Source organism: Cydia pomonella, chromosome 2 (genome assembly GCF_033807575.1).
Source record: "Cydia pomonella isolate Wapato2018A chromosome 2, ilCydPomo1, whole genome shotgun sequence".
Taxonomy (NCBI): Eukaryota; Metazoa; Arthropoda; class Insecta; order Lepidoptera; family Tortricidae; genus Cydia; species Cydia pomonella.
The window spans coordinates 16,814,431-16,828,825 of NC_084704.1; the positions used below are offsets into that span (position 1 = coordinate 16,814,431).

General features: G+C 37.9%; 1 protein-coding gene across 4 annotated transcripts in view; it reads right to left on the reverse strand.

Moving 5' to 3' along the window:
- The window catches only part of LOC133534523 (embryonic polarity protein dorsal-like), a 62,554-nt gene that overhangs the window by 24,950 nt on the left and 23,209 nt on the right, over positions 1-14,395 (reverse strand). For all 4 annotated transcript variants that reach the window (XM_061873679.1, XM_061873682.1, XM_061873680.1 and 1 more), the window contains exons 4-7: positions 13,295-13,485; positions 12,170-12,426; positions 2,666-2,818; positions 1,798-1,912 (exon numbers count right to left, since the gene is read on the reverse strand). In XM_061873679.1, coding sequence (XP_061729663.1) covers positions 1,798-1,912; positions 2,666-2,818; positions 12,170-12,426; positions 13,295-13,485 — 716 coding nt within the window. The remainder of the gene's footprint in view (positions 1-1,797; positions 1,913-2,665; positions 2,819-12,169; positions 12,427-13,294; positions 13,486-14,395) is intronic.

The following is a 14,395-nucleotide window of genomic DNA, read 5'->3' on the forward strand; positions in this document are numbered from 1 at the left end:
CATCGATTAACAAGAAAGAAATTAGTTAACTTGCGTTTTTTTAGGGAAAAACACTGTAACTATAGCTTGGCCAAAGAAAGGTGATGTTGACCTTTAACGTTAATTCTTAATATTATGAAAATAGTTCAAGTAATTTCCCTGGCAAATTTTAAAAGTTAGTGTAGGTTCAGAGGAAATCAGGTACAAACACATACAAAGTATTTAGCTCATTGAGGTACAAATAAAAATCGGTCAAGTGCGAGTCGGACTCGAACAGGAAGGGTTCCGTACCATTATCTATAAAAACGGTCACCCATCCGAGTACTGACCCCGCCCGACGTTGCTTAACTTTGGCGATTGGATGAGAACCTCGAGATTGGAAAGAAATATTTATTTTATTCTGTTTTTAGTATTTGTTGTTATAGCGGCAACAGAAATACATAATCTGTAGAAATTTCAACTGGCTAACTAAAACAGTTCATGAGATACAGCCTAGTGACAGACGGACGGACGGACGGACAGCGGAGTCTCAGTAATAGTGTCCCGCTTGACCCTTTGGGTACGGAACCCTAAAAAGGAGAAATATTTTAATAATTATAAAGATTTTTTTCAAAAAATGTTATAATTTTCATTCTTGTTAAAAAATAGGTTAAATGTTACACCTAATTTGTTTATATTATTTTCTTTTTACTATCTCTACTCTGTTATTCTCTGTCTAATCAGTCCATAATTAAAACTTTTTGGTATACTTTCTACCGGATGGGACCATATTTATTGCTTAGGACTCTGTTGATTGGGGGATACCGTATGTGCCTATATGTTTTTGTGCGGTTAGTTTTTTGAATCACGATTCGATGGCCAGGCTCTAGTTGATCCGGCTGGAAAGGCAATTGCTGTTTTTCGCATTACGTTAAACTGACCCGATCGATACTTGATTGAGACTAACGTCTCTGTCATATTCATATTCATATATTGCGTAGCACATCGCTTGCGTTGCGCTGGTACAGCAAGTACCCCAACTTAAGTAGCCACGTCGCAATAGTAGCTGTATAGAAAATGGATACTTATGTTAGGGCTCAAACTGTACGCGGTACAGAACCAAAGCGGTACGATAGGAAACCGAAGCCGTGTAGCATTAGCTCCACCATATCCAGAAATTGCCTACTTCCTGGTTCCGGCAGTAAAATTTGTACTGAAAAAACGAAATGTACCCAACTAATTATAATTTCAATTTTGTTTCATTTAAGGAGTTACTAAAGACGATAGTTTATATTTAAACACCATACATGTTCAAAGTATAAGAAAAATAATAATGGGTATCGTATTCTGATTGGAAAAAATAGTAGAATAATCCTTTTGTCACGATTTTTTTTTGTATAATGCATATCGTAATAATAGGTCAATCCCCCATACAATTTATTTTTATTATGTGACGTGTGCCAGATTAAGTTATATAAAATTCAACATGAGTCATCATTCCTGTTGCCAACCATGACGTTCATAGATTGTTCAGGATTATATAAGAGTAGGTATATACTCGTGTATGTATGATGCTTAATCATGATCATTAAAGCGTCCAGCGCAATTGCGTGAATTAGATAATTCTCCTACTTCTGCCGCTACTAAATGGCTGTCAGCCGTTGTTAAAACTAACGTAAAAGGCGAAATTAAAAGGCAGCGCCGGAGAGCAGCTAACATGAGAATCAAGAATTATATCTTATCTGCCCCCGATCCTGCTTCTGCGTTATTGTTTCTAGGTAGTAGCCACCCGACAGCGCAGCATCAGATCCATAAAGGAATAAGTAAGGTGATACTTACGAGTCTGCTTAGGGAACAAAAGCGTGCTGTTCTTCTCAGAGAATATATACTTCACGGTGGCGGGCTGACTCCGCAGCACGCCGCGTTCGCTACACTGCTGCAGGTACACTTGCACCTAATGAATGACAACTTCCGTCAATGTTGCAAATAGGGAATCGCTCCTGAATTTTAGTTAATGGATATGAGGATTAAAACCCAACTACCTATAATTAAGATAATTCTAGTTACACCTGGAACCAAAAGTAACAGAAGTCTGTAAGTCTATGGATTATGTTTCTTTAGATCTGACATAAGTAATGACATGTTTTAGTTTAGAAGTACACATTGGTCTTTGGCATTACCCGATATCGTAGCCGGGGCGCGTGGCTTTGTGAGTTTATTTGCCCGGTTGACTAAGTAATTCGAAGTTATTGTACCTAAAAGTTAATCTGTTATTGCCACTGAAAAGTTGCAATGAGTTTGGTCAATTAAACTAACCCCGCAGTTTTCGCTATTAAGTACATGTACTTATAGGTAAAAAACTTAAGTAAGTCACCTGTTGTATGTACCTAGTTGTGGCGTGTTCGAATAGACAATACATGTTTAAAAGACACACATAAACAAAACAAATGTCCATTCGAACACGTCACAACTACATATAACAGGTGACTTACTTACGTTTTTTACCTATACCTAAATACTTACTATGCTGAAAAAACGCAAACTTACGTAATCAACGTAACCTTATTACGAATAGATTAATATCCCTTTGAAATGATTTATTCTCGATTTTTTTTTCTTAAACGTTTTATGAATTAGATTCTATTCAGGTCGATTTTTTTAAAATCATAACGGAGAATCCATCTCAATGAGAGGTTCATGGCGATACCTGAAGATAGTCGGGGCTTCTGGGGTCTCGCTCTTCCCGGTAGGGGGGAGCCGTGAACACGATCGCCAGCTGCTTATGGTAAATCTTGGCTGTGGCAGTGTGCGACCACCCTCGTCCGTCATCGAACACCACGTCCGGGTTCTGTCCTGTGTACTGAAATCAGGGAAATATATATTATAATAAATCTTCGATGCATGCAAAATAAGGCTTCGATGCATGGTTTTAAAGTCAGCAGGCGTCGATGACAGAAACTACTAATCGAAACTTAAATAATGTATGGAAATAGTCACTGGCGTTTGTCTAGGCCCCCAAGTTTTCACGTGAAACGTTGTTCAAAATGTTCAACCCTGTTGTTCAAGATATTTTATTACAAAAATCAAACATTAAATAGTAGCACACCAGCTTTATGAATGAATTCCATTCATAAAGTGGGTATGCACTTTTGCAGCCGCCTGTTGATTATTTCATAGTTACTGAGCAATACAATGATAGATATTGTCTATTCGTTGATTGTTATTTATTACCAATTGACCAAATTGTGAAGAGGAAGAAAACTTGACGTTTGTTTCGAAGTAAGCGACACTACCTGCAATGTAACGAATTTATGTTCAAAACTGACATGGTGTGGTAACTGGTAAGCCTCGAGTAAGAGACGAGATTTGCACGCGAAACGAACCCCCTTTTCTCTAAACGAGCGCTTGGGATATGTAGGTACAGTCAGCTGCAGAGATAACTTTATTTGCAGAGAGTCAACTATCTCTGCAGCTGACTGTACCTAAAGCGGAACACAATTTACAAATCTTTTAATAATTCACAAATTTATCTACCTTAAAATAATTCACGAATGTTATAGACCGCGGGCCAGGAACATATATCGTCAGTCATCGCCTCTCGGCTGATACTTTGTCAGATGATAGTTTAGATGCCATCTTGAATTAAAAAATTGTCAGCCAGTTGTACCGCGGTGGAGAGGCCGTCAGTTGATGACATGAACATGTAAAAAAACTCATCGCTTCCCGATTGATAGTGTGTTACATGATGATGTAAGAAATACGCGCCTTACCATTTATGTCCGCAAAGTATGCGTAATGCGTGATCCGTTCCGTTCCATTTATTTGAGAGGCCTGATGGAATGAATAGAATAGAATAGAATAGAATAGAATAGAATAGAATAGAATAGAATTTTATTGTATAACTGTGTACATACAAAGGTGGTCTATTTTTACATTATACGTGTCAACAGTTGCCTGCTAGGGCGTACAATTTTTTTATGGTAGGTAACCTACCTATCCTAAAACTAAGCTTAAACTTAAGTACATGGTATAGCCGGTAAAACCACTCTGCCAGTAGAAAAAGGCGCGAAATCCAATGCTACATGCAAAGTTTTATAATTTTGTTATTACTATCATAAAAAGGTAAAGCGCTTATTTTTTACTTTATGCGACCAGCTGACGTTCTTTCCACCGCGATACAACCGGCTGACGATTTTTTAAATTAACAACAGGATTTAAAACTATCATCTGACAAAGTATTAAAAGGGAGGCGATGACTACATTTTTTTACGTGTTTCGGTGGCTGTCATTCTTCAACCCACCACCGGAGCGGCAGCTGACATCCACGAGGATTCATTACACATAGCCGTTAACCACTATACGAGTTCTCGCCCGGGAGGCGATTGGTCATGGAAATCTGTTCCTGGCTCGCGGTCTATTAGTGCCTAGTGGGGTAGTGGGCCGAGTTACACACCAAAGTAATTCGCAATTGATGGATTGCGTATTGCGTAAAAATGCGGTGTAGTCTTAATTTTAGGGAAAATAGTTTTCGTTTAACATAAACTAAAGCTTGAACACAGTAAAATGTGGGCACAAGTAAATGCAAATATATTTTTATTTATACAATATGGAAACTTCTTAAATAAAAACTATTTGATATCATGAATAAAAACTGTTATGACAGCGTTCCACTTTGATCATTTGTTTTCACGATGGCGAGATCTGAACACAAGAAACGTGAAATTATTTTGCGCAAACATACTGAAAATCCCCTTTTAAGCTATAGGGAATTAGCAAAACTTTTAAAATTACCGCAATCTTCCGTATGTTTAGTTTTAAAAGGTTCCGAGAACGATTGACAGTAGATCGCAAGCCGGGAAGTGCACGTAAGCAAGGCGCAAAGGATAAGAAAAAGAAGCCCATGTCTTGCGGCTTTTTACAGCGAATCCGAAGTTATCGTCCCGTGATGTCGCTAGGGATTGCAATCCGGTCCGGCGGATCCGGTAATCCGGCCGGATCCGGCACTTTTCAAGAGCTACCGGATCCGGTAAAAATCACCGGATCCGGACCGGATCCGGTAAAATAAAAAAAACGCTTAAATACAGCACGCGCTGTGCATTTTAGATGAGGAAAAGGCGACGGGTGAGAAGTATGAAGTTAAACAGAACAAAAAATGAATGAAAAGTTTGAATTTAGTAAGATATTTATATATATATTTATTATGACGATAAATGGGAACAGAAGAGGATTTCTTCTTCTTTCGTGTTGATGGCACGATATGACGATTACATAAATACTGTAATAGAAGGAAAAATTAAAGGATGCAGATGCCATGGAAGGCATTTGTAATTTATGCTAGTGAGAAAGTTAATGTTCTGTCATAATGTTGTGATAGGAGATTTATAATAGTGAACAAATGAGCAGGATTAAGTCGGCCGTACTCTACCGACTAGAGTTGGACTCATCAATATTTAGTTTACTCCGATTATATATATATAATTAAGATAAAATATTGATTCTTTACAATCTCATTCAATCTTATGCGATTTCCTTTTTCTCCTGGTACATGCTACTCTACGTGTAGCCAATTCTTTATTTCATCCAAGTAACTTTTCTTAGGGAGTCCCTTTCCGCGATGGTTTTCAATCTTATACTCTATTATTTTTTGCATGAGATCGTCGTGTCGTGTTTTGTTCCCTATAATTTGACCAATATACTTTCCTGTAAATTAAAAAAAAGTTCATTTTTTTTTATCATAGAGTCTGCTACATTCTCGGACAAAAAATTAAAGCAAGATGATACTGGAGCACATTTAATATCATTTTGGTTAAAAGTAAAATATCTTCCTTTCTTACTAGAATGGATGTCAACGTTACAAAGAATTCAATCAAAGAACAGTAACAAAAACATGTCCTTTCAAGGAGTTCCAATTCCCACCCCACATCCCATCATCGGGCTTGGAAACTAATCAAATTTATAATTGTAATCGAAAATTTGAGCACTTCTGAATGGTTAAATATAATAAATGATCGATTTCACATTTTGTTATTAAACTGATATAGACATTGTAACACTTTTTAGTCTTTTTACTACCAAGTTCTATATTATTGTTAAGAAGTTATTTATTTACTTCAAATTATAGATTTAGGAATACGTATTACGCAAAAAACTAGAAAAATATGACATTTAATTAACTTCAATATACCTATACCAAACCGGATCCGGTCCGGCCGGATCCGGCCGGAATATGGCCAAAATCCGGCCGGATCCGGCCTGATTGAAAATCAATCCGGTTTGCAATCCCTAGATGTCGCAAAAAAAGGTCAAAATGTCGCAGTCATATGTACAGAAAACTAAGTCTAGAGCTGAATTAAAGTCGTTCAATAAAAGCTGCACCTAGGGATTGCAATCCGGTCCGGCGGATCCGGTAATCCGGCCGGATCCGGCACTTTTCAGGCACTACCGGATCCGGTAAAAATCACCGGATCCGGACCGGATCCGGTAAAATAAATAAACGCCTAAATACAGCACGCGCTGTGCGTTTCAGATGAGGAAAAGGCAACGGATACGAGGTATGAAGTTGAACAGAACAAAAAACGAATGAAAAAGTTTAAATTTAGTAAGATAAAAATGTATTTATTTAACGATGACGATGACTGGGAACAGAAGAGGATTTCTTCTTCTTTCATGTTGGTGGCACGATATGATGATTACATAAATACTGTAATAGAAGGAAAAATTAAAGGATGGAGAAGCCATGGGAGGCATTTGTAATTTATGCTAAAGAGAAGGTTCATGTCGTGTCATAATCTTGTGATAGGAGATTAACCGACTACAGTTGGGCTCATCAATATGTGTGAATGAAGAATATATGATAATATTGATAATCGTTAGTTTTCTCCGATATATGTATATATATGATAAAATATAGATTCTTTTCTATTAAAATTTAAGAGAGAATCTTTTGTCTTTACAATTTTATCCAATCTTATGCAATTTCCTTCATCTCCTGGTACATGCTACTCTACGTCTAGCCAATTCTTTATTTGATCTATGCAACTTTCCCTTTCCGCGATGGTTTTCAATCCTACATTCTATTATTTTTCGCATGAGATCGTCGTGTCGTGTGTTGTTCCTTATAATTTGACCAATATACTTTTCCATAAATAAAAAAATGCAATTTTTTTAAGTCATACAGTCTACTACTTTTTCGGACAAATAAATTAGAGCAAGATAATACTAGAGCGCATTTAATATCATAATTGGTTAAAAGTAAAATATCTTCGTTAAAAGTAATAAATAATAGTAAGCGTAGGAGTTGAAAATAGAGTTCCGGTTACTCTGGTTATAATATTAGCGGAAAATCGTTGAGGATTAGACTTTTTGTTTGCCGCGATATCTATTGTTGAGTAGCAGTACTGAGAGTTTCGCTACTCGATGCTAGATGTCGACTATGAAAATAATAAGCGTTTTGGTACCAAAACTGATGTATGGAGTGAGCAATCTATGTACTTCTTATTTCTCTATGCTAGAATGGATGTCAACGTTAGAGTTTGTGAGGAAAGAGAAGAGTCGTGGAATTTATGGGGCCCAATACATTCCACGACTCTTCTCTTTTCGAACAGTCTCTACAAAGAATTCAATCAAAGAACAGTTACGAAAACTTGTCCTTTCAAGGAGCTCCAATTTCCACCCCACATCCCATCATCAGGCTTTGGAAACTAAGCAAATTTATAATTGTAAACGAAAATTTGAGCACTTTTGAATGGTTAAATATAATAAATTACCGATTTAAAATTTTTGTTTTTAAAGTGATATTGACATTGACACTTTTTACTACCAAGTTCTATTTTATTGTTAAGAAGTTATTTATTAACTTCAAGTTATAGATTTAGGAATACGTATTACGCAAAAAACTAGAAAAATATGTCATTTAATTAACTTTTATACCCCTATACCAAACCGGATCCGGTCCGGCCGGATCCGGCCGGACTACGGCCAAAATCCGGCCGGATCCGGCCGGATTGAAAACCAATCCGGTTTGCAATCCCTAGCTGAACCCAATCGCGACGCTAAGCAAAATCTGTCTGCAAAACAGAGATCACGAAAGTTGTACGACAACCTTGACAAATTCGGATGCGTTGTATTGGATACCGGGGCAAGAATTTTATACTTCTAAGAATCGTAAGGAGGCCCCAGAAGATTGCAAGATAAAAAAGAGATCGAAGTTTCCAAAAAAAAATCCTTTTATGGCAAGCTATTTGTAGTTGTGGTAAAAGAAGTCGTTCATTCGTAACAACAGGCACAGTAAACGGTGAAATCTACAAAAAAGAAAGTTTGCAAAAGCGTCTACTGCCCTTTTCAAGCAGTCATAGCTCACAGCCATTATTTTGGCCAGACCTTGCGAGCTGTCACTACTTTAAAGCAGTAGTTGAGTAGTATAAACATAACGATTTCGCAGTGGTACCTAAAGAGTGCAATCCTCCAAATTGTCCTGAACTGAGGCCGATTGAAGAATATTGGGCAATTATGAAAGGAATTCTAAAAAAAGCGGCCAAGTGCGAGTTGGACTCGCCCATAAAGGGTTCCGTACCACTTATGACGTATTAAGAAATCTACTTACTAGATCTCGTTCAAACCAATTTTCGGTGGAAGTTTGCATGGTAGTTTGCAAGTTACAGGGGGGGGACACATTTTTTCACTTTGGAAGTGTCTCTCGCGCAAACTATTCAGTTTAAAAAAAATGATATTAGAAACCTCAATATTATTTTTAAAGACCTACCCCACACGTATGAGTTTGATGAAAAAAGATTTTTTGAGTTTCAGTATGGGGAACCCCCAAAATTTATTGTTTTTTTTCTATTTTTGTGTAAAAATCTTAATGCGGTTCATAGAATAACATCTGCTTACCAAGTTTGAACAATATAGCTTTTATAGTTTCGGAAAAAAGTGGCTGTGACATAATCGGACAGAAGGGTTCCGTTTTTTGCCATTTGGCTACGGAACCCTAAAAAGGAGGCGGAGAAGTTAAATCGGCAGCTGAATTGCAAAAAAAAAATGGAAATGGGCTTGCAAAAGATATCCTGACAGTGCTGTGCAAGACTTAATGAGCCGGATTCGACGCAAAGCACGCAGTATGGCATATAGAAAGCAAAAATAATTGTGTATATTTGTAAAAATGGTTATTAGTCTAGTAAATAAATGCAATAAAAATTTCCTTAAAATATGTTCCATAACATTTTTATTTTTGTTACTTTAAGTGCCCATGTTTTACTGTGTTCAAGCTTTAAATTATTTTTTGACATTTTATTTATTCATAATAGCATGAGCAGTCTCGTAATTCCTTAATTGAATTGAATTGAATTATTTATTTCAGGTATTATACCCATATATGTAAATTAGTTACAAATTTTCTTTAAGACTATGTTAGTAACTTAGTATCCACAGTATAATTATTACATTAATTTTAAATAAATAATCAGTCACAAATAAATTAATTAATTAAAATTATTATTAAATAATGAACTAGCATAATATATAAATTAAAATAATATCATAATTAAAATCAAGTTCAACTGAAAATTAAAATCAGATTAAATAGACTATAAAAAAATAAAATGTCAGCAGCAGCATGTCATAAAGCCATATGAATGTCATTCCATTTCTGCACAAAAGGACAATCAAATTTGGATGATAATGCATTCAGGAGCGCGCCGGGGCCGCCTGACAGCCTGCGCATGAGAGACGCCACTCTCTTGCAGATGATGGCGTGGAACCCGTCGGTGTGTGCGTCCGCAAACATACCCGATGCGCTGCAATGCCGGGGCAGCCGCAGCAGGGTCCTGAATGCATTATTATATTGTATGCGCAGGACATTATATGACCGCTGTGTATAATTCGTCCATAGGCTACAGGTGTAAAATGACTGGCAGAATGCTTTAAAAAGGGTTATTTTAACCTCTCTAGTGCATTTAGCAAATCGCCTAGCCAGCATATTACACCTGACAGCCAATGCCCTACGCTCTCTCTCCATGTCTACATCGTCAGTAAGGTCCTCCGTCACCCAGTGCCCAAGATATTTAAAGGATTTCACATGGTTCAAAACAACACCAGAAAGTTGAAACTGCGGTATCGGATATGTTTTATTACCCGCTTTAAAAAGTAATATTTCACTTTTTCTAGCATTATATTTTAAACCATGCGACTCTGCGTAGCTCTCACAAATATGCAAGAGCTTCCTTAACGCACTGACCGAAGGACTCAACAACACCATGTCATCAGCATAACTTATGTTATTGACAAAATTACCATCTATAGAGCATCCGACCATGGTGTTGCTGAGCTCACTAATCAGTGCGTTAACATAAATATTAAATAACCGGGGTGAGGAGAGCCCGCCCTGCCGTACACCACACTCCAGTCTGTAGTCACTCGAGTGCACGCCCGCCCATCGAACACTGTTGATCTGGTTCTCGTACCAATATTTGAACAACGCTAGCAGTTCAGGTGGAAGGGTTGTTTCTGTTTCCAGTTTATCCCATAGAATGTTGTATGAGACCAGATCAAATGCCCGCGATAAATCTAAAAAGCAAGCGTACACTGGTGTTTTCTTACTAGTGTAGTATTTGACCGTACTCTTATGGCAAAAAATAGCTGACTCAGTAGACAATCCCGACTGAAAGCCAAATTGTGCCTCATTCAGACTTACATGCGCACTAAGTTGCTTATCAAGGAGGCTGTCTAACACTTTTGATATCACAGTTGCGAGGGAAATCGGTCTGTAATTATGAACATCCGACATATCTCCAGTTTTGTTTTTTATGATCGGTATTACAATTGTACGCATAAGATCAGCCGGGAGATACGAGTGGCAAATACATAAATTAAAGAGCAGTGCCAACACTCTAGGAAGATGAGGACCCGCATTTTGAAGATGCTCGATGCTCAAATCATCATGTCCAGGTGACTTACCTCTAGTCATGTTCTTAATACAAAGCTCAATCTGACGAGCATTAAAAAAGGTCAATGAACCAGACGTCCGAGCACCGAGCACCGATATTGGCCCATCTAGTGGAGACTTGACCTGGAAGTGTTCGCTAAACAGGTTGGCTATATCCTTAGGATTAAACTTGTCCTGGACGCTCACAGGAAGGCTAGGCCTTAGATTAAATTTATTCGTCTGTTGCCAGAACGTACTAAAGTTTTTCGATGAGTGATGGCTAGCCATTAAATCCATTTTAATTTGCTGCTGATTTTCCTGGCACCATTTAAGTTTAGCCTTAAAAACTTTACGCGACTCGCGCATGTTATTATAAATGGTCCCAGATCTCGGCTTATTGCATAATACCCACTCATTAAAGTAAAGCCTAGCAGTTCTGTGAGCCTCCCTCACATGCTTATTCCAACCTGCAACATACTGCTTCCTCCTCCTAGGTCGTTCAATATAAGTCCGCACTGCTCCTGCCCTTAAGGTACAAACAATGTCCTTGTACAAAGTGTCAATGTGCCGATAGTGATCCTCATTATGGCAAACCTTATCCGAGCAGTCACGAAAAACGGAGGGAAATTCAATATGTTTCAGTCTCTCATTACATATTGCCCTATATTGCTCCGTTGCTGATAGCTCTCTAGATCCCCATTTCACTCTATTTTCCGTAACCACCCTACCCCCACAACTTAATACTGGCGATACAGAACTTAAATTACATTTTATTTCCAAAGGTAGGTGGTCAGACCAAAACACATTTTGTTGCACTTTAGCGTCAACTACACTCTGCCACGCTGCCTCAGTCACCAGGCAATGATCTAGCCAACGTTTACAGTCTTTATGTATGTCACTTACAAAAGTGTATGTGTTAGAGTCAGCGCCTAAAACATCCATATCCGCACACCGCCACCTTTGCTCAGAGCAAAAGCTCAGGAGCTCGTTGCCAAACAGCTCGCCCGGGTGCGAATTAAAGTCACCCAACATATATACTGATGCTACCTCTTGGCTGTCAATAATTGCACTAATCTCACTTAAACATTCAGTGAAAACGGGTAAATTTTCACTTGAGTTTGTAGGCATATAAACTGAAAAAACTAGCAAAGAACGTTCTACGAGATTGATACGAATTGCCGTCAAGCGCACACTTACACATGGGATCACGGTCACCGACGGGAAGACGCTTAATGTATAAAATTTTAGAATAAACAAAAATATGTATAGTTATCCTATTTTTGAACAGCATACCTTGTCACAAAGCAAAGTCATTTCAGCCCCTCCCGTTAGGGGCCCAGCATGGCTCGTAATGTGGACGATCTTGAGGTCATTTAGTTTCTTCGCGTCGTATACAACGTCCGACGCGACAGGAGCTAGACCCCTGTCGTATTTAAGTAAATCCATACGGTCGGCCGGAGTCCAGTTCGGTCCCGGCAGAAACACTTGGAAGCAGAGACGGACTGCCGTGAAGTTGATTTGGCGATGGTCATATATGTGCGAGAATCCGGCTGTAAGTAATAGTCGATTGATTGTACTGTCGCTATCAGATATATCGGAGCGGCCCATGTGCTCAAAAATATATGAATATACACTTTATGTCTTAACCCTTAAATGCATAATGATGTATATATGCATCGTATATTTGATGGTCCGTGGCTCAATATGCATATATTTTACTCATTTTTCCCTCAATCTATACAACATGACACATCTATTTCAATTTATTAAAAAGTTATACAAAAAATCATGCATTTAAGGGTTAATTAGAGGTTAGAGGCTTGATTTAGATCTAATTTACACTGTCGTGAGACATTAAACTAATTTTATAGTTTACACTCACTCACGTGTGTTTAGTCACTTGCGTGACATGTCAAATGCCTAGGATGTCACAATAGGAGACCTAGGCTCTCCGAAACTTGTCGCGCGAGTGACTAAAAACACGTGAGAGTAAAATTAGTTTAATGCTTGATTTAGATATTTGTGAACATCTTCGCGCCCCGATTTGTCTGATGGCTACTATACATTACAACAAGAGCATAAAACAACCCATTTCATCCGAGCCAGTGTTTTAATGGGGTTGTTTCCATCTACAAATCTTAGGGCAGAATTGTATCCCAATAAATTCTTTTGGATTATAAGAACATGTTAAACTACTTTTAGGGGACCTGTAATGACCATATTTTTGTAAATATTGAATTTAAAATATCTTTTGGCATACGTCACGTGACCAAACTCGAAACGTCATTGAAGATTCTGATGACGTCACAAATCTCGGAAGTATTTCTCCTTTCTCTACTGGATTAGGCCCATTACGAAATTTGAAGACAAGGGAATACTTATTACTTTTAATATATTTTTTTTATAATGCTTACTAACCTCCAAAAGGGTCGATATTCATCTCCTTGCGACTTTTTAACGCCGATTTAACGTCTTTCTCGGTCTTCCCCTTAACACACAGAATTCCTATATTTTTGAAGACTACTTCAGGTTCGTCTGAGATAACGAAGACCACGCCATGCCTGCATGTGTATCGCGGATCCGATCCCGTGATGCTGTGGGGGTGAACTCTGGAAAGAACATTGATAAATAAATTCGGTTGTGGACCAATAGTCGGATTATGATGACAATAACAAGGGTGTATGTTTCATTATGGTTTCATTATGGACTCTTGTTAATATCCAAACTTCTGCGAGACACAGACTATATAATAAACTTATAGTACATTATGATACAAGTGTGCTAAGTTGGTCATCTCATCACACACGAGGCGATATTGTGTGCGCGAGCTGCAAGCGAGCGCGCAATAAGAAAGCCGATGTGTATAATGACCAATGCACACGCGTTTCATACGACGTTTTTCAACACACTTGCGAGGAAAAAATAAAACTTATAAATTCGTTTTTTTTTGTCAAAACAGTAAAAGTACAATTTTCAAAATGGTGGCTTACAGTTTTAACATCGAATAATTGCACCAAAGCGTACTGGGCTAGGCACTTATTCGCCAGTTCATTGAAGTAAGCTACCAACACGTTTTCCAAGAAACATTGGGCGTTTTTGCTGATTTTCCATTTTTCACCCGATTTTGATGGTAAAAGGCCATCGTTCTCAGCTCTTGCCTCTGTTAGTATTACTGGCAGCGTCAATTTTATCTGTTCTTTATTTTTAATGCTTGAAAATGACATTTTCGTCATTATATAAACTAAAAACATGCAAAACTATTCAAATTTTATGACAAATGCGGAAACTGGCTGGCACGTTATTTTTTTTTTACGCACGATTCTAATGGGCGCGCATGGCAAAGGCGCGAACGAAATCGACAAACGGCCAATTTAAAAAATGTTAAAAAAGCTAATATAGTTGGTCAAACCAATTTGTCAGTAAATAAGAACAATAAAAACTATACTCATCCTTTTCTTTTGGATGCTAGTACTAGTGTAAGACAAAGATAGTATGACTCCCTCTGTCTATGTTTGAAAT